Source organism: Nicotiana tomentosiformis, chromosome 2, assembly GCF_000390325.3.
Source record: "Nicotiana tomentosiformis chromosome 2, ASM39032v3, whole genome shotgun sequence".
In the NCBI taxonomy this organism is placed as follows: Eukaryota; Viridiplantae; Streptophyta; class Magnoliopsida; order Solanales; family Solanaceae; genus Nicotiana; species Nicotiana tomentosiformis.
In genome coordinates this window covers 24,155,360-24,178,403 of record NC_090813.1, presented here as the reverse complement: position 1 = coordinate 24,178,403, position 23,044 = coordinate 24,155,360, and the positions used below count along the sequence as shown (strand labels likewise).

General features: G+C 40.2%; 1 protein-coding gene across 1 annotated transcript; it reads right to left on the bottom strand.

The window, feature by feature from the left end:
- Positions 1–16,417: 16,417 nt before the first annotated feature.
- Positions 16,418–18,236, bottom strand: LOC104107301 (glycerol-3-phosphate acyltransferase RAM2-like). The gene has a single exon (XM_009616066.4). It carries the CDS (start codon positions 18,021–18,023, stop codon positions 16,545–16,547), a length of 1,479 nt encoding a protein of 492 aa, XP_009614361.1. The 5' UTR covers positions 18,024–18,236; the 3' UTR covers positions 16,418–16,544.
- Positions 18,237–23,044: the final 4,808 nt, after the last annotated feature.

The window sequence follows — 23,044 nt, the reverse complement described above, 5'->3', positions numbered from 1 at the left end:
TAACATGTATGTTTTAATCTTTCCTGTTGGTTCTACTAACCTATCCTTTATTGGTATGTATGTTTCCACTTACAACTTCTGCAACAATATTAACCTTAGAAGGGGCATTATTTTGAACTTTATTTGCTTTAGTCTCGGCATTCCTTTTGCTTTCCAAGACCCGGCAATTAATCATTAAATGCTCGAGATTTTTACAATATTTATAATAATTAGGGATATTATCATACTCCAATGTCTAAACATGTCCTCTCAGATGAGAGTTATCATTTTCCAAACCTAAAAATACTGACTCTGGTTGTGACTTTAGCAAGTCTATCTCGACTCTAACTTTCGCCATACTAGGCCTAGTTTTGCATTTTGTAGCAGCATCCATTTCTAGTGGTGTGCCAACCGAACTCACTATCTGTTTGACATAATTTCAAGTATGCATATGAAAAGGTAAGTCGGGTAGAAGAACCCACACATGAGCAAAAGGCAAGTCTTCTTCCAGCTTGAAATACGGCGACCATTTTTGAAGCCACATTTGCATGCCATAAATTTCAATAACATGCTTATACCAAATAATATTGAAGTCATCTTCATTAGTAAAATTTAGAAACACATTATAGTTGTCGTAAATTCCAATTTTTGTCGAACCCTTAAGCGGAATTAATTCCTTAACTTAGACCTAAATCGATCAATTTGGGGCCTTGGTTTGAGGAACATGCCGACAATTGTGAGTTTACACTTAGCTGCAATAATTTTGTAGTAGTCTGAAGCTTTGAAAATCACTGTCGGCATTCCATTGTGTGTAGTATTTCTAGCAATCTCTGATTCACACTCATGGCGGCTTGAGATCATTGATGAGCTTGGTGATGTCGTTATTATTGTAGAGTAGGTCTGTGTTGTAACAATTCCCTCAGTAGTTTGGTTCACCATCAAAGGAGAGAGTGATTGACCATCCAAACACACTGGTATGGCGCCGTCCAACGGGTCCATCTGGTGGTGCGTGAAGTTTAATCGCTTAGTTAGCCATTACAAGTCGTTGGGAGAGTTATTATTAAATTCTTTTCGGTTAAAGAGAACTAATTCTTCTTTTCTTGGTATATATGTTCTGGTGGTGCGTGAAGTCTACTCGCTAATAACAATATTCAATGATCCAAAAAGATGAAAGATAGCATTAAATAGAAATAAATTATATTTAAGTAAATATAAAAGTGTGAGTCACCCAAAAAGGGATGAGATTTGTGAATATTCTTTTTGAAAACTAATAATGATTGATGAGCCTTAGAACACCCAGGTTGTTCTTGGATCGAGTGAAAAATCTAAAGAAGAGTCCTACTAAAAAGGTTGTTTTTGTATGCTTGTAATATGACCAGATTCTCTCTTTAGAGTCAATGTGTTTTCTTACAAGTAAATATCTTATGTCCCCTATCATTGTGTCTCTTTCTATTTATAGGAAACATATTCCTTGAAACCCTAATAGTATAGGTACGGAGAATATCTATTGGAATATTTTCTTTAGTGTCCTATCTTAAAACTAGCCGTTATAGCTCTGTCTAGGATGCTCGACCTCAGCATTGATATATGACGACTTCTCGACCTTAATCCTTGTTGATTCTTCGACCGCAACATTCATCTTTTGGAACCACTTCGACCTTAGGCAGGTCTTCATTGGAGTTGTGTTGGTGACACATGGCAGTCTGTGAATGCCTCCTTAATGTTAACATGTTTTAATCATATTAGAGATAAGTTTTGACCCATATAGTTAGTCCCTCCGCTTATTGAAATCATCCTCGCAGATGAGCTTAATGAGCGGATACTTTCACTTTCGATCAAACTTATCGAGTAAGCTACAAGAGTCATAATGGTCGTATCGAACAGGCCATGTGGCCCTCTGTGGGCCGCATATTTCAAATACCTCAAGTTTCCCGGGTAATTTATTGGAGTTATCATGTCCATGGAATAGAATAACACCCATGACATCAAGCATCATTGTGATGCATTTTCCGGATACGTTACCTCGATTCATGTGTGACCCTTGATTGGATCAGCTGTTCGATTCTGGTGCAAATTATGACGAGCTATTTTTAGGATTAGTGTCATGATCTCTATAAATTGAGATTTTTGGACTTGAGTTTGAAGTTTTTTTCTCCTAACTTTCCAGAGCACCATCATTCTTATTGCTATCTTCTCTAAACTTCCTTTCCTCACTCCGTTGCCTTGCTTCATCCCCATCATTTCCCGCCTGTTATTCTTCTTTACTACTTTGCATCATGTCTAACTTACCATCAAACATTGGTGAAGGGAGCTGCATTGCTCATTTAGCAGTTGTGTTTCTTTCTCATAGGGAGGGTGCTTCCGGAATTGTTGATGATGAAGCATTCCTGTCAATAGAAGAAATAATCCCACACAATCCTGATGTTAGGTCTGACCGTAACAAGTTACCGGACACCGCGCCTGGGATTTTCCAATCGACGATGATGCCTAAAGAATTGGCATAACTCAAGGCCATGTTCGCCCTTCCAAACCAAAGCGAACTGATCCCGACTGGTGAGGACGTGGTCCAGGTTCATCGCCCTGGGTACTGCGCTCTATACTCTTATCCCTTCCTCATTGATAATTCGTTCCCCCTCCTTCTGTTGGTGGAGGAATTCTATCATCACTACGGCGTCTGCCCTCCTCAGTTTGCACCGTATGTCTATAAAATTATTAGAATGCTGACCAAATTTGCCGAGCTGGCCGGGGTCGAGCTGACGCTGCAGCATTAGGTTCATCTCTTCACCCCTAGATTCTATAGGGGAATGATTTTGAATCTTCTCCATCGTGGAGGCAAATGTTTGGTTGAGATGACAGACGATAAGGCCAATTACCAGTTCTGGCTCAATGTTTTCTATGTCAAGATAGAAGATGTAGTGGCTAACGCCGATGGCTTTCCCGAGGCTTGGAATTACACACGTAAGTGCTCATTTTTTATTTGTGTTCCTTTACTTGCTCGAAATTAATTGAAGGACTTTCCCTTTCCTTATAGCAAACAATCAGCCTCCCCTTTTAGTCATATGCATTTCTTACTGGGTCAAGCAAGTCCTCCCCCACCTTGTAGGGATCTACGACTGGCTGTGCTTCATCAAGAAGCTCAGACCGGCTCTTCCTTTAACAAATAACCTTTTCTATTTGCCCGTGGTATTTTCATTTCTTGTTGTACGCCGATTCATTTTGCTAACTTAAATGTTTGTTTCTTTCCCAGGTAGGGGGTCTTCTCGAAGGAGCTGGGCACCGGTGCCATCCTTTCATAGGAAGGCTTCTACCCCTTCGGCTTCTGCCCCTATTGTGACTACTGTTGCTTTTGTGCCTACCCCTCCCTCGGCCGCTACAGTCCCAGAACCTGTCCCCATTTCGTCCTCTACTTTGACTCCTTAACTCCTTTTGTTGATTGATGAGGACGATGATGTCTCTTCTGAGGACATTAGTCTAATATCGCGTAAGAGAAAAGCCATAGATACGGGAGGAGAAGGGCCAGTAGCCGTCGACTTCAAAAAGGGTGACTTCGTTATTTGAGAGACGGCCACAGTGCATATTGGAGATAGCACTGGGTTGGGCTCCGAGGTCGCGCACTTGGAGGAGATGAGCATGAGTGCATCGATGCATCCTGCGAGGGAGATGGTCAAAGGCGGGATGTATGACGACTGCCTCACACTACCGAGGCAAGATGAGGCTTCGTCTTCTAGGGCTGCAGTGGATGTCCCTTTTTCTGCTGATGTCCCCTCTTCTACTGAAGATGACGCCGGATCTAACTTTGATATGGATATGGACGAGTTGAGGATGATCGATGAGGGACTTACTCAACTCGAGGTGAGGTTGTAAAGGGGATCCAGAACTATTGTGATCCCATTGGATTGTAATCTGCTTGTAAATATCGATGACGTAATCCCTGCCCTCGGTCCTCTTTTTTTTTAGATTGAGGGTACGACCCTCAAGATAATAAATGATGGAACACTTTAGAATAACATTGATGGTCTCGCTCTCCGAGTAAGTACGACTATTGTCTGTTCTTTTCTTTATGCATTAGTTTCTTTGCAAGTTCTAACTCTTTTTCTTTAGTTTGTAGATGGTTTGTTCTGGAGATTGAGAACACTCGTCGGGAGAAGAGACGTAAAGTAATTTACGTGAAGCTGAAAGATAAGTATACAACGTGCCTTGGGAAGTACCGAGAGTTCCAGTGTCATCTTCGCGAAGGCGGCGATGTGCGGGTCCTGAGAGAAGACTTAAAGAAGAGAGACGAGGAGTTAATATAGGTGGTGGAGAAATGTAGCATCCTTGAAGGGACGCTGAGGAGCAAAAAGGAGGAACTTGAGCTTTGTAAGGGAATAGAGGCTCAATGCAGTGATCTCTAAGCCCAAGTGGTACAGCTGTGAGGTCAACTTGAAGAGTGGAAATTCAAGGTGGAGGCTCTCAATGGCTTAGTCGTCGAGAAGCAGGAGGAGCTTAATAAGGTAGATTATACTCGATCGGAGGCTTGAAGAATTGTAGAGTTCCTTGAATTGGTAAACCTAAACCTTCGTTCTGATCGAGAAAATGACTGGTCGATGGCGAAGGCTAAATAAGAACGGATCGGTGAAAGGATTGGGGAGTTGGAAAAAGAGACCTCTGATCTGTATGATCGAGTTGCTGCTCTAAAGGCCGAGAAGGCCAAACTTCTTACACGATCTTCTTCATCAACGACTTCTGGCATCCCCAATGTCCCCTTTGTGTTGTATGAAGAATGGATTCATGCCGAGGCCCGATCAGATGTGCTTCATAAGTTGCATGTGGCGGGCTCTATTAATGCCACAGACTTTGAGGATGCTCGGGGTAAGCCTCACGAGGCTCGGGTTGCTTGTGTCTACGACCCGGCTACGCCTCACCCTTGGCGGAGAAGATGAGGATGGGGAGGACCCCATATATCATTTTGAGGATGAGGCATGGTACGATTATATTTACCCTCCGAGAAAGGACATTAAGGGTGCTGAAAATTAGGGTGGTGATAGTGTTGAAGACCGGACAGGTGAGGATGTTGTGGGTCATGATGGCGATGGCCAACAATAGTTTTATTTTTATAATTTTGTGTATTTTAGCTTGCATCTTCAAGAGACTTTGTAAGAAATGTTTGTCTATAAATATCAAAGTTGGTTTTTGCTTTCATCTATGTCTTTCGTATTTGCTATAATTTTTTTCTGTACCTTGCGTGTTTTGTTCCTTCATTCTTTTGTTGTCACCTTGATTTGGATTGAATAGCTATGGGGTAGATCCCCTCCATTGTTTGTACAGATCGAGTATGTCTGGGGATCAATCGGTTAGGTTTGGAATTCGTTAAACTTAGCTTGTCGTTTGGTTAAGTTTAACCTTTTATTGAAACATGGCTGAGGGCCGATAGATGTCATTTGCACTTGGTTGAATTTTAACCTCTTGTTAAATCGTGGTCGAGGGCCGATGGGTGTTGTTCAAACTTGGTTGATTTTTTTACCTTTTGTTAAATGTAGGTGTTGTTCGATCTGGGTTGAACTTAACCCTTGTTAAGGTGCGGCCGAGGGCCTATAGGTGTTTGTTCGAGATGAGTCAAACTTAACCTTTGTTAAGATGCGGCGGAGGGATGATATGTGTTTGTTTGAGTTGGGTCGAACTTAACCTTTGTTACGATGAGATAGAGGGCCGATAGGTGTTTGTTCGAGCTGGGTCGAACTTAACCTTTGTTATGATGCGGTCGATGTCCGAAAGGTGTTGTTCGAGCTAGGTCGAACATAACCTTTTTTTGAGGTGTGACCGAGGACCGATAGGTGTTGTTCGAGCTAGGTCGAACTTAACCTTTTGTTAAGGTACGGTCGAGGGCCGATAGGTGTTGTTCAAGCTCGGTCGAACTTAACCTTTTGTTAAGGCAGTTTTGATAAATGTAAGTTTTTATTACTTTGACGTTGTTGTTCTGATTACATGATGGGGGAAAGTTACAATCTTTAGGCATTGTATGGCATTCCATTCCCAGTCCTAGTCTATCTAGTCTCTTCATTGTTCGACTTGGAGATTATTGAGGAGTCGGGCAATGAAAGAGAAAACATTCATTCCTTCGCATACTTCGACTCAAAGTGTCCCTTTCGTCGCCTTATTAAAAACATACTTGAGAAAACCCTAATGGGACAAAACTCAAGTGAGGGAAAAAGAGTACAACTTGGGGGCGCTTCTTCCTTTTAGAAGTTGAAGTATTCGAGGTGGGTGATGTTCCAATTGTTTGGTAATTGCTTTCCTTTCATCATCTCTAATTGAAACGAACCCATGTTTGCTTTGGCTATTATTTTGTATGAGCCGTCCTATTTTGTTCCCAGTTTTCCTTCCCGTGGGTCTTTCCTTGCTTGAGTTTTGGCTTTGAGTACGCAGTCCCTGACTTTGAGCGGTCGGACTTTTGCTTTCTTGTTGTAGTAACGTTCTGCTTGTTGCTTTTGGGCGACCATCCTTATGTATGCCATATCTCTTCGTCCGTCGATATCATCGAGTTCCTGCCTTCTACTCTCGTCATTACTAGTACACCTTTCATGGGAGTACCTTAGGCTGGGTTCTCTGACTTTTACTGGTATGACTGCTTCGGTCCCATAGAATAGAGAGTAGGGTGTCTCTCATGTGCTCATCTTCAGGATGGTTCTATATGCCATATATTTCTGGGAGTATCTCTAGCCACAGTCCCATGGCGTCTTCGAGGTTTTTCTTCATGATGTTTAATATGGTCTTGTTGGAGAATTCTGCCTGCCCGTTATATGCTGGGTGATATGGGGTTGATAATATCCTATTAATATGCCATTTCTTGAAGAATTTGGCAGTTTTCTTTCCCGCGAACTAGGGTCCGTTGTCCCAACTGATCTCCTTGGGTAGGCCGAATCGGCAGATGATATTTCTCCAAATAAAGGTGGTTACCTCTTGTTCGTGTATCTGGGCGAACGCTCCTGCTTCTACCCATTTAGAGAAATAGTCAGTTAAAACCAAAAGGAATCGTATATTACCTCGTCCTGCTGGGAGGAGTCCCACGATGTCCATTCCCCACTTGATGAACGGACATGGACCCTGCAACACGTGCCTCGAGATTAAGAACGATGCCCTGGCTAACTTAGGATCGTCCGTTGATGATGACGAATTCCAGAACAGTCGTATATCTCATGAAGTCAGTGGGGGAAGAGGGCCATACCGAAGTAAACTCGACAAGTTTAACTTGGGATTGGAGGAAAGAATACATAGATTATTTGAAAACTGGAAGCTGCCCTCCGATCGTAAAGAATCGAGAGCTCTACGCACGAAGGGAACCAGATTTAGCCTGTCCGAAGGGACTCTGTTTAGAAGAACATTCGACGGCCAGCTCGCCATATGTTTGGGGCCGACAGATACTGAGTATGTCTTAAGAGAAGTTCACGAAGGCACTTACAGAAAACATTCAGGGGCAGAATCTTTGGTTTGGAAATTAATCAGAACCGGCTATTACTGGATCGACATGGATAAAGATGCAAAGTACTTTGTACGAAGATGTGATGGCTGTTAGAGACATGCATCGATGATCCATCAACCCGGAGATCTACTCCATTCGGTCTTATCCCATGACTGTTTATCAAATGGGGAATGGACATCGCCGGTCCCCTATCGTGGGCGCCCGGTAAGGCTCAATTCATAATGTTTATGACCGATTATTTTTTCGAATGGGTCGAAGCTCAAAAGTGTGAGAAAGTATAGGAAAAAGAAGTCATTGACTTCATTTGGGACCACATAATATGCCGGTTTGGGATACCGACCGAGATCGTGTGTGATAATGGGAAGCAATTCATCGGCAGCAAGGTAAACAAGTTTTTGGAAGACCATAAGATTAAAAAGATACTATCAATACCCTATCACCCTAGTGGGAATGGACAAGAAGAATCTACAAACAAGATCATACTCCAAAATCCTAAAAAGAGGTTGACCGATGCCAAAGTTAAATGGAAGTAAATTTTGCTCGAAGTCTTGTGGTCATACCGTAAAACATCGAAGTCTAGTACCTGGGCCACCCCGTTTTCTTTGGTCTACGGTGTCGAATCATTAATATCGGTTGAAGTGTGAGAACCGAGCCTCATGTTCCAATATGCGACCAAAGAATCTAATGGTGAGACCATGCTCACGAGCTTAGAACTATTGGTTAAAAGGCGTGAGGCAGCCCTAGTCCGGTTGGCTGCCCAGAAACAGCGGATAGAAAGATATTACAACCGAAGAGCCAACCTCCGGCACTTCAAGATCGGGGACTTGGTGTTAAAAAAAGTAACACTGCATACTCAAAACCCCAATGAGGGGAAGCTAGGATCGAATTGGGAAGGACCATATCGAGTCGTTGGAAATACCGATAAAAGCTCGTACAAACTCGAACCAGAAAACTGTGCACAACTACCGAACAACCGTAACGTGACCCACTTAAAGCGGTACTACTACTAAGGTATGAACTCATTTACTTTTTTATAATATTATGAATCGTACTGATACTTGCAGACAATAACCAAGGGAGAATATGACTATTAGGTCTGCAAGCACGCGTTGCACTCTTTTTCCCTTGAACCGGTTTTGTCCCTAATGGGTTTTTCGGCAAGGTTTTTAAATAGAAAACAGTAAATTGTGCTTAATTTAGATTCGAAGTCCGGTCTTAAATCGGAGTCAATGGGCGCATCAACAGTATCAGAGCCCTCTCAAGATCGACCTCGAATATTGGGGGCCATCACCCTCGGATTAAAGTTCTTAGCAAGGAAAGAAGAAAACTTTGTACTCGAATAGTTTAGGCTCAGTGGTTAGGATTTATTGTAAGGGTCAAATGGTCAAGTGAACTGTTCCCACATAGGCCACCTTAGCCATGATACAAGCTTTTACACGCTTTCAATCATGTACTTTACACATATAAATGAAAAGAAATTTTCCACCTTGCTATTACGCATTTTTGCCTCTTAAAACATCGATCCTAAGGTCTCATGGGCTACCCTATTCGGGGACTATCGAGCCCAAGCTCTATCCCAATTCGAGGACTATCAAGCCTAAGGGCTACCCCTATTCGGGGACTATTAAGCCCAAGGGCTACCCCTACTCGGGAACTGTCATCCGAAAAATGTTCGGGCAACTCGGGCTACCAAACCCTGGAGGCACAAAATTTATTAGGTAGTGCCTAAACACAAAAGGCTACGGCCACCCTAAAAACGGCTCGGAGACGTCTTAAGCTCGTAATCAGAACATAAGACCTTCATAAAAATTCAAAACCTGCTAAAGGTTACCCTCGACAAAAGCATCGTCTAAAGCTTTTACATGCTTTCGATCATGTACTTTACACACATAAATGAAAGAAATTTTCCACCTTGCTATTACGCATTTTTGCCTCTTAAAATATCGATCCTAAGGTCCCATTGGCTACCCTATTCGGGGGCTATCGAGCCCAAGCTCTATCCCTATTCGAGGACTATCAAGCCCAAGCGCTACCCCTATTCGGGGACTATCGAGCCCAAGGGCTACCCCTACTCGGGAACTGTCATCCGAAAAACGTTCGGGCAACTCGGGCTACCAAACCCTGGAGGCACAAAACTTATTAGGTAGTGCCTAAACACAAAAGGCTACAGCCACCCTAAAAACGGCTCGGAGACGTCCTAAGCTCGTAATCAGAACATAAGACCTTCATAAAAATTCAAAATCTGCTAAAGGTTAACCTCGACAAAAGCATCGTCTTATTTTTAAGTAGTAATAAGTCGTTCATTTTTCAAAGGTTTGAAAAATATTTTTAAGTCAAATTAAAGCGTTAAAAATATTTGCAAGAATAGAAATTATGAAAAGATGCTAAAAAAGTAGAGACTCGAAATTGCCGAAAAGGAAAATTTTATATATTCCAGAATGTATTTACAAAGACCCAACAAAAATGGCCTCAAAATAAACAAAAAACATACACAAGACAAAAACTAAAAAAGTTCTAAGGCATTCATGCCTGATCTTCACCGGGGCTTGACTCGTCGCCAGAACCCTCAGAGCCTTCGGATCCCTCATAACCCTCAGAGCCTTCAACACTTTCAGGCTCGCAAAGTTTCTTCGCCTCAGCCTCAAGCTTTATTGCTTCCTCGATCTCGGCCGACAGGTCGAAGACTCGAGCGTGAATCTCTTTAAGGGTCTCCCTTCAAGACACCTGCCTCATATATTCGGCATTGGTCTTCAAGCGGGCCTCAGCTGCTTCGACATCGGCCTTGTATTGGGCCACCATCTCCTCGGCATCTACAAAGGTTGTCTCCAATTTGGACTTTATTACCTCGTACTTTCCACCAAGGGTGTCCCGCTCTGTGACAGCCGAGCTCAACTATGCTCGGAGATCATCATTCAGCTAGGACTGCTTGTCAGCTTTCTCCTTCGCCACCCAAAGTTGAACCTCGACAGATGCCAGCTTTGCCGGGGTTGTTTCCTTCTTTGAAGCCAACAAGTCCATTTTTCTCTTCCACCCATCGGCCATGACTTGGATCTCGTTCATCTCGATTCGGAGTTGGTTGATCTTCTGTATGACCTGCGAGGTTTTGTCGTTAGCCACTATGACTACTTCCTCGTTTCTAACTTCAAAGACATTTACCTTTTCGACCAGGTCGGCATGTTCCCGCCTCAGGGTCGTAGCTTCCTTTTGATCCCTATCCAGCTCGGTTGAAGGTGCTTGATGGCCCTATCTTGTTGCTCGCTGAGGGGCTTGTACATATCCCTCTTTCAACCTTTCTCCTTGAGCTCGAGCTCAAGCTGATTGACCTCGCAACGGCACCGGAGGAAGCTCTCGTGGTAAAGTATCAAGGATTGCAGAACAATGAAAGTCGTGAGAGATATGAAAACCTAAGTAAACGTTAAGAGGACGTAATGATGCCTTACCCGGTTCAGCACCTGCTGCGCCTCATTGAAAAGACACGGCACGTCCACCTCATTTATTTTTTCCTGGTCCTCCTCGGTCACCAAGCATCGGAGGTAGATGGCTACACCCATGAGAGCAGATAGAACTCAAGTATCCTCCGGGACAGTAAGAATAACCGCTCTCTTGCGACAGGGGTCCACACTCAGAGCAAAAAACTGATTAATCAATTTTGGGCTCGAACTCGGCCAACCAGTTTTCAAAAATATGTACTTCTTTGGGACTTCTAGGTTTCGCAGCCCGAACAAATCTTCCAAAGTGGACGAGTCCACACCATCGAAGAAAGAATGAAGGGGTTCGTCTGCGCCATGAACCCCTTCACTAGACTTCTATTTTCCTGCTTGGGCCTCCTCAAGCATGGACTCATTGTAGTATGGCATCTCCATAATGTATATGACACCAGTCGCTTCCTTCGGAGCGGAGCCATCTTCTCGGGGGTCCCAGCCCCCGTCTCCATATCGTTCTCTTGAGTTTGAGGGAGTTCGGCCTTACGAATCTTCCCTTCAGCTCCCGCCTGCTCCCTAGGAGGGGTCGATCCGTGGGCAACAAAAATGTTATCTTCTTCCGACTCATCCCTGAGCCACAGAAGCGAGTCAGAATCCGACACCCGGGAGCTGGTACTCTTCTTAGGCTTATGAGCCAGCCTCTTCTTTAGCTTTACCTCAGCACCCGGGGAGCCCGAAGATTTCCTTTTCCTTCTCTTCTTTTCTCCTAATGGAAGGATCAATGGACAAGGACACATCCTTATCCCCTTCTAAAGGCCTAATTTTGGTTGTCTTAGGCAAATCTATAATAGGAAGAAGAGGGGTCAGTATAATGTGGGTTAAGAGCACGGTAATAGTTGTTTGAAGGAGAACTTTACCATGGGAACGGGCCTCCCATCGGCCCTTCAAAAGATTGCGACATGAGCGCTCGAAGTACCACATTTGTTTGCAGATGCCTTCGATCCACTCCTTGAGCCGGGGACCGTATTTGGAACCTGGGCAACAGCTGCACAATCATAAATACGAATGATGAGAAAGTAAATGAAGAAACATTAACACTTAAGGAAAGGTAGCACTTATGAGATGCTTTCCACTTCTCGGGGAATGGCATGAACTCGGGAGGGATCAAGTCTTCAGTCTTCACCCGAATAAAGCACCCCGGCCAGCCTCGATCTCGGTCTTCGTCAATACTCGAAAAGGGGGCCTTGCTGGCCCGGCGAGTGAGCTTGATTAATTCCCCTTGGAAATTTCAGGGATCGTATAGATAGAGCAGGTGGTCGATGGTGAACTGACGAGACTCGGTATTATTCACAAAATAACGGAGGAGGATCACGATCCTCCAGAGAGATGGGTGGATTAGACCAAGGCACACCTCGTATCTCTTGCAAAAATCCAAAACAACTGGGTCTACCGGGCCCAATGTAAAGTGCGTAAGTGTAAACACTTAAATACCCCTCCACGTGGGTAGTAATAGCCTCCTTAGGCTCGGGTAATACTACGTCCTTGCCTTCCCATTTACAGTCCACTCGGACCACGGGAAGGTCATCTTCGGTAATGAAGCATATATACCTCGATGCTCCTTCACCCCGGTCCTATTTGGATAAGGGTTCCTCGACTTTGAAGTCGTCAGTGATTGAGCAACCCCCGGGTATAAATCTTTTCATATGAGGCTCGAAGGCAGGCTCGAGGGGAGATGTCCCGGAGGCAGCCACCTCGGGAGCGGCCACTTCAGAAACAGTCACCTCGGGATCAGCCACCTCAGCATTTGTGGCCGAGTATGAAGATGAAGAGGCTGCCTGTTGAGGAACTGATTTAGACGTTTTAGCCATTGCTATCTGAAAAAGTTTGAAAATTTAAAGAAAAAATACGAAGGTTTGAAGGAACAAGTTAAAGGGCTGAAGATTAGAATATGAAGATTTGAAGAAAATCTGGGTAAGAACCTAAGAACAATTATGAGAGTTTGAAGATCGAGGTTGAAGATATGAAGGTTTAAAAGAAGTTGGTGATAGCTAAAAAATTCGAAGGTGGAAGCTTGATCGGAAAGTGGAAAACGCATAGAGGGTAGAAGCTTTTGTAGGTGAAGTACACGACGCTTTGAATTCGAAGACAACCGGTCGGTGGTTGACACGTGTCCGAAGTCAGAACGACACGACTGATGGGACATTCTGACTTCTTTATCGTTTCGGTCGTGACGTATGAAGGAAGGAACCGAGGTTCATCTATCGTTTCGGCAAATCTACTCTCTGAAAAACGAGGGGGACTATCTGTATACGAGTAAAATTGGGGCTAGTGAGCACCCCGACTTCTCGGTGGGGCAAACGAATTAAGGACATAACTACATGAAATTGGGATCGAAGCCAGGAACCTCTCGTACCAAGCCCAAACGATGTGCTTACCACTAGGGCCATCAAGACAACGCCCCCCGAATCCGGTTCAGGCTCCAAGACCTCAGAAGGCATAACCAAACGGTTGTACACGACTAATGAATGGCCGTGATATCCGCACCCAACCGGATATCCCAGCGTGGATCTCGTCCTGTATCGACAGTGGATCAGTGATTGACGAAAAAGAAGATTTTTACCTTTTTTAGAATTGTAGTTAGGGTAAAACTCCCCTACTATATAAAGGGAAACTTTATTGTTCAATAGACACATTTTAACGCGTATATCAAGGCAATATATACTTATTTTCTCTGCTTCTAAAGTTATTCAAAGTTCTTGCTTTGGCTCATAGTCCTTCATAGGTATTTGGCTTCGAATCGAGGGCATAACAATCTCTAAGCTCAGATCCGAGCTCGGACCTAACATCACAACTGGTTTGGTTATTTATTCTATTTTTAGTTCACTTATTTAACGTTATTAATTATTTGTATTAAATTAGTTCACATATCCTTAAAACCGCGTATAAAATCAATTGTTATCCATTTTTAAGGGTAAACACTAGGAATGAAAGTGAATGGAGTTTGAAGAGAGGTTTTCACTTGATTGCAACCTCATAAGAATGAAACAAAAAGAAGAAGAAAAACAATTTGAACGTTGGACTTGCAGTTTATCATTAAGAGTAGGATAAGTAGCAGAGACATTAGGTTTAGCTCTTTTTTCAAGCTTTGGAGAATTCGGCAGCTGCAAAGTAGGCTAGGTTAGATTGTTTGGCAGCATAATTACTAAATGTTTGCGATAATACAATCGCGTGAGATATTGTGTTAATGTGGTCCTCTTTCAAAATGATTAAGTCTTTTAGTTACCAAGTTTCCAAATCCTCTCAATTGTAAACATCAAGCCTTAAAAATGCAATCCAGATCTCGTAGCACTTCAGCTTAATTATGAACGCTAATGCAAAACACGGATAAATGTGGAAATTGTATATCGATATGAGAAAATGATGAATAGTACTCTATCATAATACATAGAAATAAATCTATTTTGAAATGAAAAAAAGAGGAAGATAATTTGTAAACACACTCCTGAAAAAAATAATTAATTTCGGAGCAAGGAAAGTACAAATCTATTTCGATAATGAAGTACGGAAGTCTAATGAGCTTGCCTTCAGTTTGAGTTTATATTCAACGTGGACCATCTATCTAGGGCTGAGATACCTCCAGGCTCCAGTAATATTTAATGCAGCCTTATAGTTGATATAGCTACGTGTACCTTATAAAATACACTGGATTCATTTTCTAAATTAGTATCTCTTTCAAAAGTTTTCTATTTTTTTTTTTACAACCTGAGATTACCAAACAAAAAGACAACAAAATAAAGCAATGGATTTTCAATCTTCTACAAGACGTATCATATTATTTTTCAATTTTGATGTGTACTCATAATTGTTGCAAAAAGGAGAAGGAGAAAGAAGGAGAATAAGACGATAGAGAAGGAGGAAGAAGGAGGGGAAAAAGGGCAAGGCGGGTGTCTATATTTACACTACTTGTATTAACAGGGACAAAAATTAAATACCAATCTTTAAAAAGAACACCCAATGAAAATTCTTGAAAAAATGATGGATCAATCTTTTGAATTGGGAACGGTTTTGGATGAAAAGTTGTTAATGGACTGGACTAAGAAGTAGCCTAAATTGCCACACAACTTATTTTAAATTGTGAGTAGATGATTAGCATAGAGAAATACTTCTTTTTCTATGAGTTCTTGGAGTCTTTTTGGTCTTACTTAAGGAGAAATTTTACTTTTACTATGTGAGTCACACAATCAACATTACTTATGCAGGGCTAATTTATTTCTTGATAAGTAGACTTATGTTCCTACTTATTATAAAAGTTAAACGAAAAAAAAGGCAACCTTTAAGTCTATTTTTTTTTCCTAATCAGATGCTTGGTTGGTGGATAATAAAAGAAAATTAAAAAGGGAAAAAGGAAAATTATGTTCCTACTTATTATAAAAGTTAAACTAAGAAAAGGCAACCTTTAAGTCTATTTTTTTCCCTAATCAGATGCTTGGTTGGTGGATAATAAAAGAAAATTAAAAAGGGAAAAAAATCTCCCGAAATCGGCAACCATGGGGAACTTTAACAAAACCGGCAAATATTCTTTCATTATATTATTAGGTCTACTATCTCATACATAAAAAAATAATTTAAATTGAAAATCTTGAATTTAGGATTTAAGTAAAAATTAAAGGCACGGGCCATCTATACATTCGTAAATTAATACACCATATAAATAAATTAGATTAAGTTTTCTATTAAAAAAACATGCACACTTAAAATTAGTAAATTGCATAAAGTCCAGGTTGAAGCTTACCTTCACCGTCAAAATTCACGTTGTCAGCAAATTGTAAATCCTGCATTTTCTTTGAGTACAAAGTATATATTTTCTTCTTCACTGTAGAATGGATCCTAAAATGAAATATTTTCATTTTTTTTTATTATGAAAGAAGAGACCTAATATATAATAAAATTATATCCATCGACTTTGTTATCATTCCCATGCTCGATGATTTTGGGAGATTTTTTCCCTTCTTAATTTTCTTTTATTATCCACCAATTAAGTATCTGATTAGGAAAAAAATAGATTTAAATGTTGCCTTTTTTAGTTTAAATTTATAATAAGTAAGTAGGAACATAATTCCACTTAAATAAACTAATCTCGCATAAAAAAGTGACTGATCAATCTTTTGAATTGGGAATGGTTTTGGATAAAAAGTTGTTAATGGACTGGACTAACAAGTAGCCTAAATTGCCACACAACTTATTTGAAATTGTGAGTAGATGATCAGCATGGAGAAATACTTCTTTTTCTCTAAGTTCTTGGTCTTACTTACTTAAGGAAGCGTCGTAAGATATGATTTGGAGAAGTGCACAAATAGCCGTATTTTAGGACCCTTATTTAAAATATAGTCAAAGTTTATAAAGCAATTAAAGTTTAACTGTCTCAAAATCATCAAAATATTCAAACCCCGGGAAACTAAAATAGAAAATCGTGAGTATGAAGTTTCAAACTTCAGACATACGGTTCTCAAGTTGAGTCTTCAAACCCAAATGCTGAAGTTGGCATATTGCATGCATGTGCAGTTCGAATTTCACACATTTGGGTAGCCATTATTTCCAAAATATTTTTAGCAAGCAACCTTTTACATAATTGTTGAAAGGATACTCTATCTACGTAAACAAACCATTATACTTTAGACCTTGATTCAAGGCTTCTTCATAACAGTGCCATCATTTCCAGCAAGAGCAATATACTTATCTTTCCTCGTTAAAGTAGTGCACTTGTAAGAAAGATTTTCAGCAATAACTTTTTGTATGTAGTTAGCGACTTCATGGCTTGATTTCCCAGACTTGCAAGTGAACTCATACGGCAACTTTTTCAAGAATGTAATTTCATAACTGGGACGTGGGTTCATGAGAAAGAAAAACGAGTCCATCCATTTCCATCCCCTAGCTGTTGTGCCATAAAACATACTCATCTTATTCACCATTGCCACGGGCACGAGCTCATCAGTTAACTCAGCAAATAATGACGAAAACCTAAGAAGAAATGGTTCACGACTTGTAGTCCCCTCTGGGCAAATTGTGAGATCACCCTCTTCTAATAGTTTCTTGATCACGAAAGCGTCAGAGGCACGATCTCGAGTGAGTCTGATTGTTTTAAGGGGTGCAATAAGCTCAGAAAATCGTGAAAGAGAGTATGTAACAGTTGGAATAGGGCGACCTAAAACTGCGGAGAGAAAAACAGGATCAAGAAGTGTCCTATGACAGCAAACGAATAGAACACCAGAATGGTCTTTGGATTTCTTAGGGGGTGGTGGGTTTCCTTTAATGGTGAGACGGGCGCCAAGGGCCCGAAATGCGTAGTAGTGAAGAGGGGTCGGGAGGAGTGAAGCACTAATAACTCGCAGGCAAGAAAGGAGGAAACCGAAAGGGATCCAAAGAATAATATAAAGAGCAGTTAGTGGTGTTGGCTTTTGGACAAGGCGGCCGTCGTGGAAAATAATAGGTTTAGGAAGCTTATCTAAAGTTACAGCCTTTACTTTTGGATTTGGTGGCACAGAGTAGCTCTCTTTACACAATGTCATAAAAGGAATATCAGTATGACGATCACCCAATCCAATCTCAGGTTGAGTTTCTCCGAACGTCGATTGGAGAATCTCAGCCTTTTTCTTCCCAATAAGAACCCCTGGTGACTTAACAAAACCAGTTGCCCTACCTTTATATGTTTCAATCTCTGTCCCTAAAACTATGTCCACGCCTATATAGTCCTTTAAAAATGCTTCCACCATAATCCTAGGGGTGGCTGTCAAAACGCAACGTTTTCCACACGACGAAAAAACTCTCCAAGACTCAGGATGAAGATCCTCTGAATAGAACTTTGGCAGCACAGCACGTGCTGCCGATTCTATGTCGGAAACTTTCATCCCCACAAAAGTTGTAAAGATAATAACTTGGATTCCAGCTGACTCTGAGACTAAATAGTAAAGAATTCCGGCAAGAGGTAAGACTAAGAGAAGAAAGAGTAACCTTAAAACCCCAGAAACATCAAAAGCAACCAGGGCGAAATATGGGAAAGAGTTACAACTTCGGAGTAAAGTTCCATCCAAGTCTGCTACTACTGTATGTTTTTCTCTTCCTTCTGATGTGCACTTCTCAACTGTGGGAAATATTGTTATCCCCATTTTAGTTTGCAGCTTATCCAAAATGGAGATTTCCTTTTTCTTTTAGTGGTTGATGAGATGAGGTCGGATATTCGGAGCAGCAGCTTGAACCTACCTTTTTATTTTTGGCCAAGCTTGGCTATATGTAGATGGTAATCTGAGAACAATAAGAAGAAGAAAAGGCATGTAAGAGTTGGTGAAGATGGTCTCTAGAAGAATGTCCTGTATGGTTGACATTGAAGAGATTAAATGCTTCTCGATATGGGAAGTTAGGCCGAATAAACCCAACTATTTATTAATGCAGAAAAAGGTTTCACTCGAGGGATTAAATCCTCACAGATAATTTATATTCCATTTGTAATGGTGATTTGAATGGTGAATATCATTTAGCCATGTTCAACAACAACTTGTGGGTCTAGGGAGAATAATGTGTACGTGAAGATAGAGAGGTTATTTTCGATAGATACTCGGCTCACAAAATATGAGTAGAAAGAAAAATCCATGTAAAGAAAAGCAGTAACAACATCTAGAAAATAAGGACCCGTTTGGCAATACATTTTGCCAAAATTTATTTATTTTTTTTTGGCAAATACATGTTTGTTCTAGATTTTATCCATGTTTTGGCAAATTCCCAAAACCCAAAACCCAAGAGCTGGTTTTGACCCAAAATATTACTATTACGTTTTTAAAAACTTGCTTCAAACTTTTATAATTTATAAAAGAGCCCACCATTTATTATTTTGTAACAATACTGTTTTATCTTCTAAAGTCATGTGATAGTGTATTATGTAATTCATTTTAAAAATGATAATTTTGTACTATATTTATTTATGTTCAGGACTATGGTTTGTGATAATATAATGAATGTTATTGATATTCGTATTGTTGGGTATTTGTGATAATTTTTAGAACTTGTAGGTATAAGTCATATTTTATATTTTTTCAAAAATAAAAAGTGAAATATGTTTTGAAAACTGATGTCCAAACACATTATCATCTTTAAAGCAAACTTCATCCAAATCAGATTTTTCAAAACAAATTTGAAAATTTATGGTAAAACGTTAGCTAAGATAATTGAAGTCTTTCACTCATGTTTAGATGCATAAATTTCTACATTTATACATAAATGTACTTCCATTATGTGCAGTAACACTAAGCCAGTGGTAGAATATTCACATATTTATAACGATGTAAAGATATGATGAAAAGAAACGATTGGTGGTGATTGAGATAGTAGTATTTGATAATCGGCACAATTGAAATGAAAAAAGCAGTTGAATTAGTTACCCTCATCATCAATGCATTTTCCGGAGATTCTTCTGAAGCTAAGTATAGGTTAGATAAGCCTACGAAAAGAGATCTACAGCGTAACTGTGCGCTCCTACTCCAATTCATTAATCATTTAAACCTATTATAAGGTTATATTTCAACAATGAGAGTATATATTTACGTATTATACCAAAAATATTTCTCTTAATTGATAGGAACTAAGGGTCACCAAACTTATATAGAAAATCGGATTCTCTATTAGGTACTACAGAACACACTCACACAACTGTAAGTACATAACACAATAGAGTTTTACGTGAAAAACTCTCAGCTCACGGTATTAAAAATCATGATCTACCCTTGTAGGATTTCAACTTCACTACTGAGCAAACTTCAGATTACAAATTATTGTAAACTAGGAATTAACCTCTTACAACAACAACAACAACAACTCAATATAATTCCACTAGTGGGGTCTGGGGAGGGTAGTGTGTACTCAGACCTTACCCCTACCCTAGGGTAGAGAGGCTGTTTTCGATAGACCCTCTGCTCCCTCCCTTCAAGAACTCTCACCTTGCTCTTGGGGTGACTCGAACTCACAACCTCGGCTCCTAGGGTACGCAAACCTTACCCTAGGAATTAACCTCTTAATCCCTCACTAACTTGTAATATTACAAGCCCTTTTGTAATAACTCTATTACAAAGTTTACAACTCGACTACCTCTAGCCAAGACACAAACACATGGTTTATAAATTTACAAAGATTTTCTATACAATATTTTTAACTAAGCTAAGTAGGAATTACAAGTAAATCAGTTTGAGAAATGTTTTGGTAATATGATGACTAAGGACATGTGATGATTAAACACCACATTAAACACCTCTAAGTGTGTGTTGTGAACGTACACCTGTGCCCATAAGACGAGGTGCGTGAAACACATTTGCCAAGAATGAGTAAAGTGAACAACTATAATGCAAAGAAACAAATTACCCCCTCGGGCTCAAATTATCTTCCATGATTTCTATAAATAGTTGTTTCAAATTATTTATCATTTTAGAAGTTCAATAAAAAATTAATTATATTTTTCTCATTTTATCCGTAGTAGTAGTTATTCTTGAAGATGGAGATAACACATAAATAAAGTAAGGGAAAAGGTCAAATATACCTCACTACTTCGGATATTGTCTACATTTAATATCAGTTATACTATCCAGCCAAATTTACCCCTACCGTTATACTATCCGGACAAATTTACTACCATCAGCAAACTCTTAAAAATTACCTCCCAGTCCGTCATGTGACCCAAAATCTCTCAAATTATTTTAGTTAAGTCACTTATTCTTCTTCTTAATCCATAATTTTCGAAATAATTGACATTTACCTGCTTTCTTAATTCAAAAGAATAATACAACGGTTAGTAAATTGAAGAATCTAAATTACGTAGCTTGTCTAAATTTTAAAAGTATTTACAACGTCTCAACTTTAATGAATCTGTTGCACCAAATGTATGGAGACTTTGCATGTATTAGTGATAGAAGTTGAAGATCCTTGGAGACTTTATATTATCGAATTCAACTTTGATTTAATCAAATGTCTGCGCATTGTGCTCTCTTAAGTTAGTCGATCGAACTCTATACTAACCAGACAATAACAAAATATATTTGAATATACATGTACATACATGATGATCAGCTGCATATAATACACAATAAATAGACCCACTGAATTTTACGGTGTGTATATGATTGAAAAATAAATAAAATTTTAAACCAATTCCACATAGATTATCACAAGAAGAAAAGTGGGTGCATTAGTAATTAAAAATATCCATGAATAATTTGTATAGTCTAGTATCTTTAGCATTCACATTAGTAGTAATTTTTAAAAATAGTGGAGCAAGAAGAACAACAATTAATTTAAATAAAAGGAAGTTGGAAAATTTTGGATTACTTAACAGATTAAGGGGTAATTTTAAAAGTTTACAGATGATAAAGATAAATTTGGCCGGATAATATAACGACGGGGGTAAATTTGGCCGGATGTTATATCGAAGATTAAATATAGACAATATCGGAAAATAGATAGATATATTTGACCCTTTTTCCTAAAATAAATATTCAACGAAGAGACACAATATAAATCATCGCTAAGTTGGTGATGGACAAACACCCCAGAAAACCTCCAAATAATATTGGTTGACAGTTTTCGTTTTTCCTTTTTCTTGTTTATTTTAAAGGGCTGTTGTTTGTTTTCGGCCCCCAATGGTTCAATTCTGTTGCAAAATAATTTGATTAAATAACTTTAGCCACGACATATTTAGGAATAGATAGCTTTGACGAAGTGTTTGTGCTTCTTTTCCAGTCAGGTGCTCGCCGGAGATGAGAGGGAAATAAATTGAAATTGTAGGATTTCTTAAGGAAATTTTAGGAAATATATTGAAATTTTAGGAAATTGTAATACGAAATTCTAGGAAATGAAAAGGTAATAAGGATAAAAGTAAGACTGTCGCGCGCTCAAAATTAACTTTGAGATACAGTAGTTTGACCTGTCAGACACTTTTGTCGAATTGAAACTTCTATCCTACGCATTAAATTGGAATGTTTAACTTAGAAATAGTGCTAAGTTTGAGGGACTATCTAGGAATTTAGCATTTTTGTTTTCAAGCTTTGGAAAATTCGGCAGTGGTAAATTAGGATGGCTTTGTAACGATTCGATCGGTCGTTTTGAGAGTATTAGTCCCGATCCCCTATTTATTACTCCCTTTACTTCATTTAGTGGTTATGTGACTTGCAGGGGCGCTTAGTGTCGGGTTCGGATGAGTTTCAGAGTGAGATGGGACACATAGTCCCTAAAATGGAAGTTTAAGTTGAAAAGGTTGACTAGATATTGACTTATGTGTAGACGACTCCGGAATAGAGTTTTGATGGTTTCTTAGCTCCGTTGGGTGATTTTGGACTTAGGAGCGCATCCGGATTGTGAATTGGATGTCCGTAGTTGAATTGGCTTGAAATGACGAAAGTTGAAAATTTAGAAGTTTGACCGAGAGTAGATTTTGTGGATACGGGGCTCGGATTGGGGTTCCGGGAGTTGGAGTAGGTCCGTGGTGTCATTTGTGTGTAAATTTTGGGGTCAATCGGACGTGATTTGATAGGTTCCGGTATCGAATGTGGAAGTTAGAAGTTCAAAAGCTCATTAGGCTTGAATCGAGACGCAATACGAATTTTTAGCGTTGTTTGATGTGGTTTTTGGCTTAGAGTAGGTCCGTTATGTGTTTTGCAACTAGTTGATATACTCGGACGGGGTCCCGGGGGCCCCAAGTGTGATTCAGATCGATATCGGATCAATTGTTAGACTTGTGCAAATGCTGAAGCTCCTAGCTTCTGGTGTAATCGCACCTGCGGAGGTTATGGCCGCAGGTGGAGACTAGCACATGCGCTTGAGGGAACACAGAAGCGGTGAAGGCAGCCTAGGCAAGGGCTCACAGATGCAGACAAAGTCCCGTAGAAGCGGCTTCGCTTTTGTGGCGAGGATATGCGCAGCAATGACGAAGGCCACAGGTGTGAAACATTTGTCATAGGCGCGGCCCTATGCTCGCATAAGCGGAGGCAGTGGAGCCTGGGGCAATCCGCAGAAGCGAAAGATATTTCACACCCGAGAGACCATAGGTACGACTAAATGAGTCGCATGTGGGAAAGTGCTGGGCAGAATATTAAGTTCGAGGGTTTCATGATTTCATTCATTTTGGACATTTCAAGCTCGGGATTAGGCGATT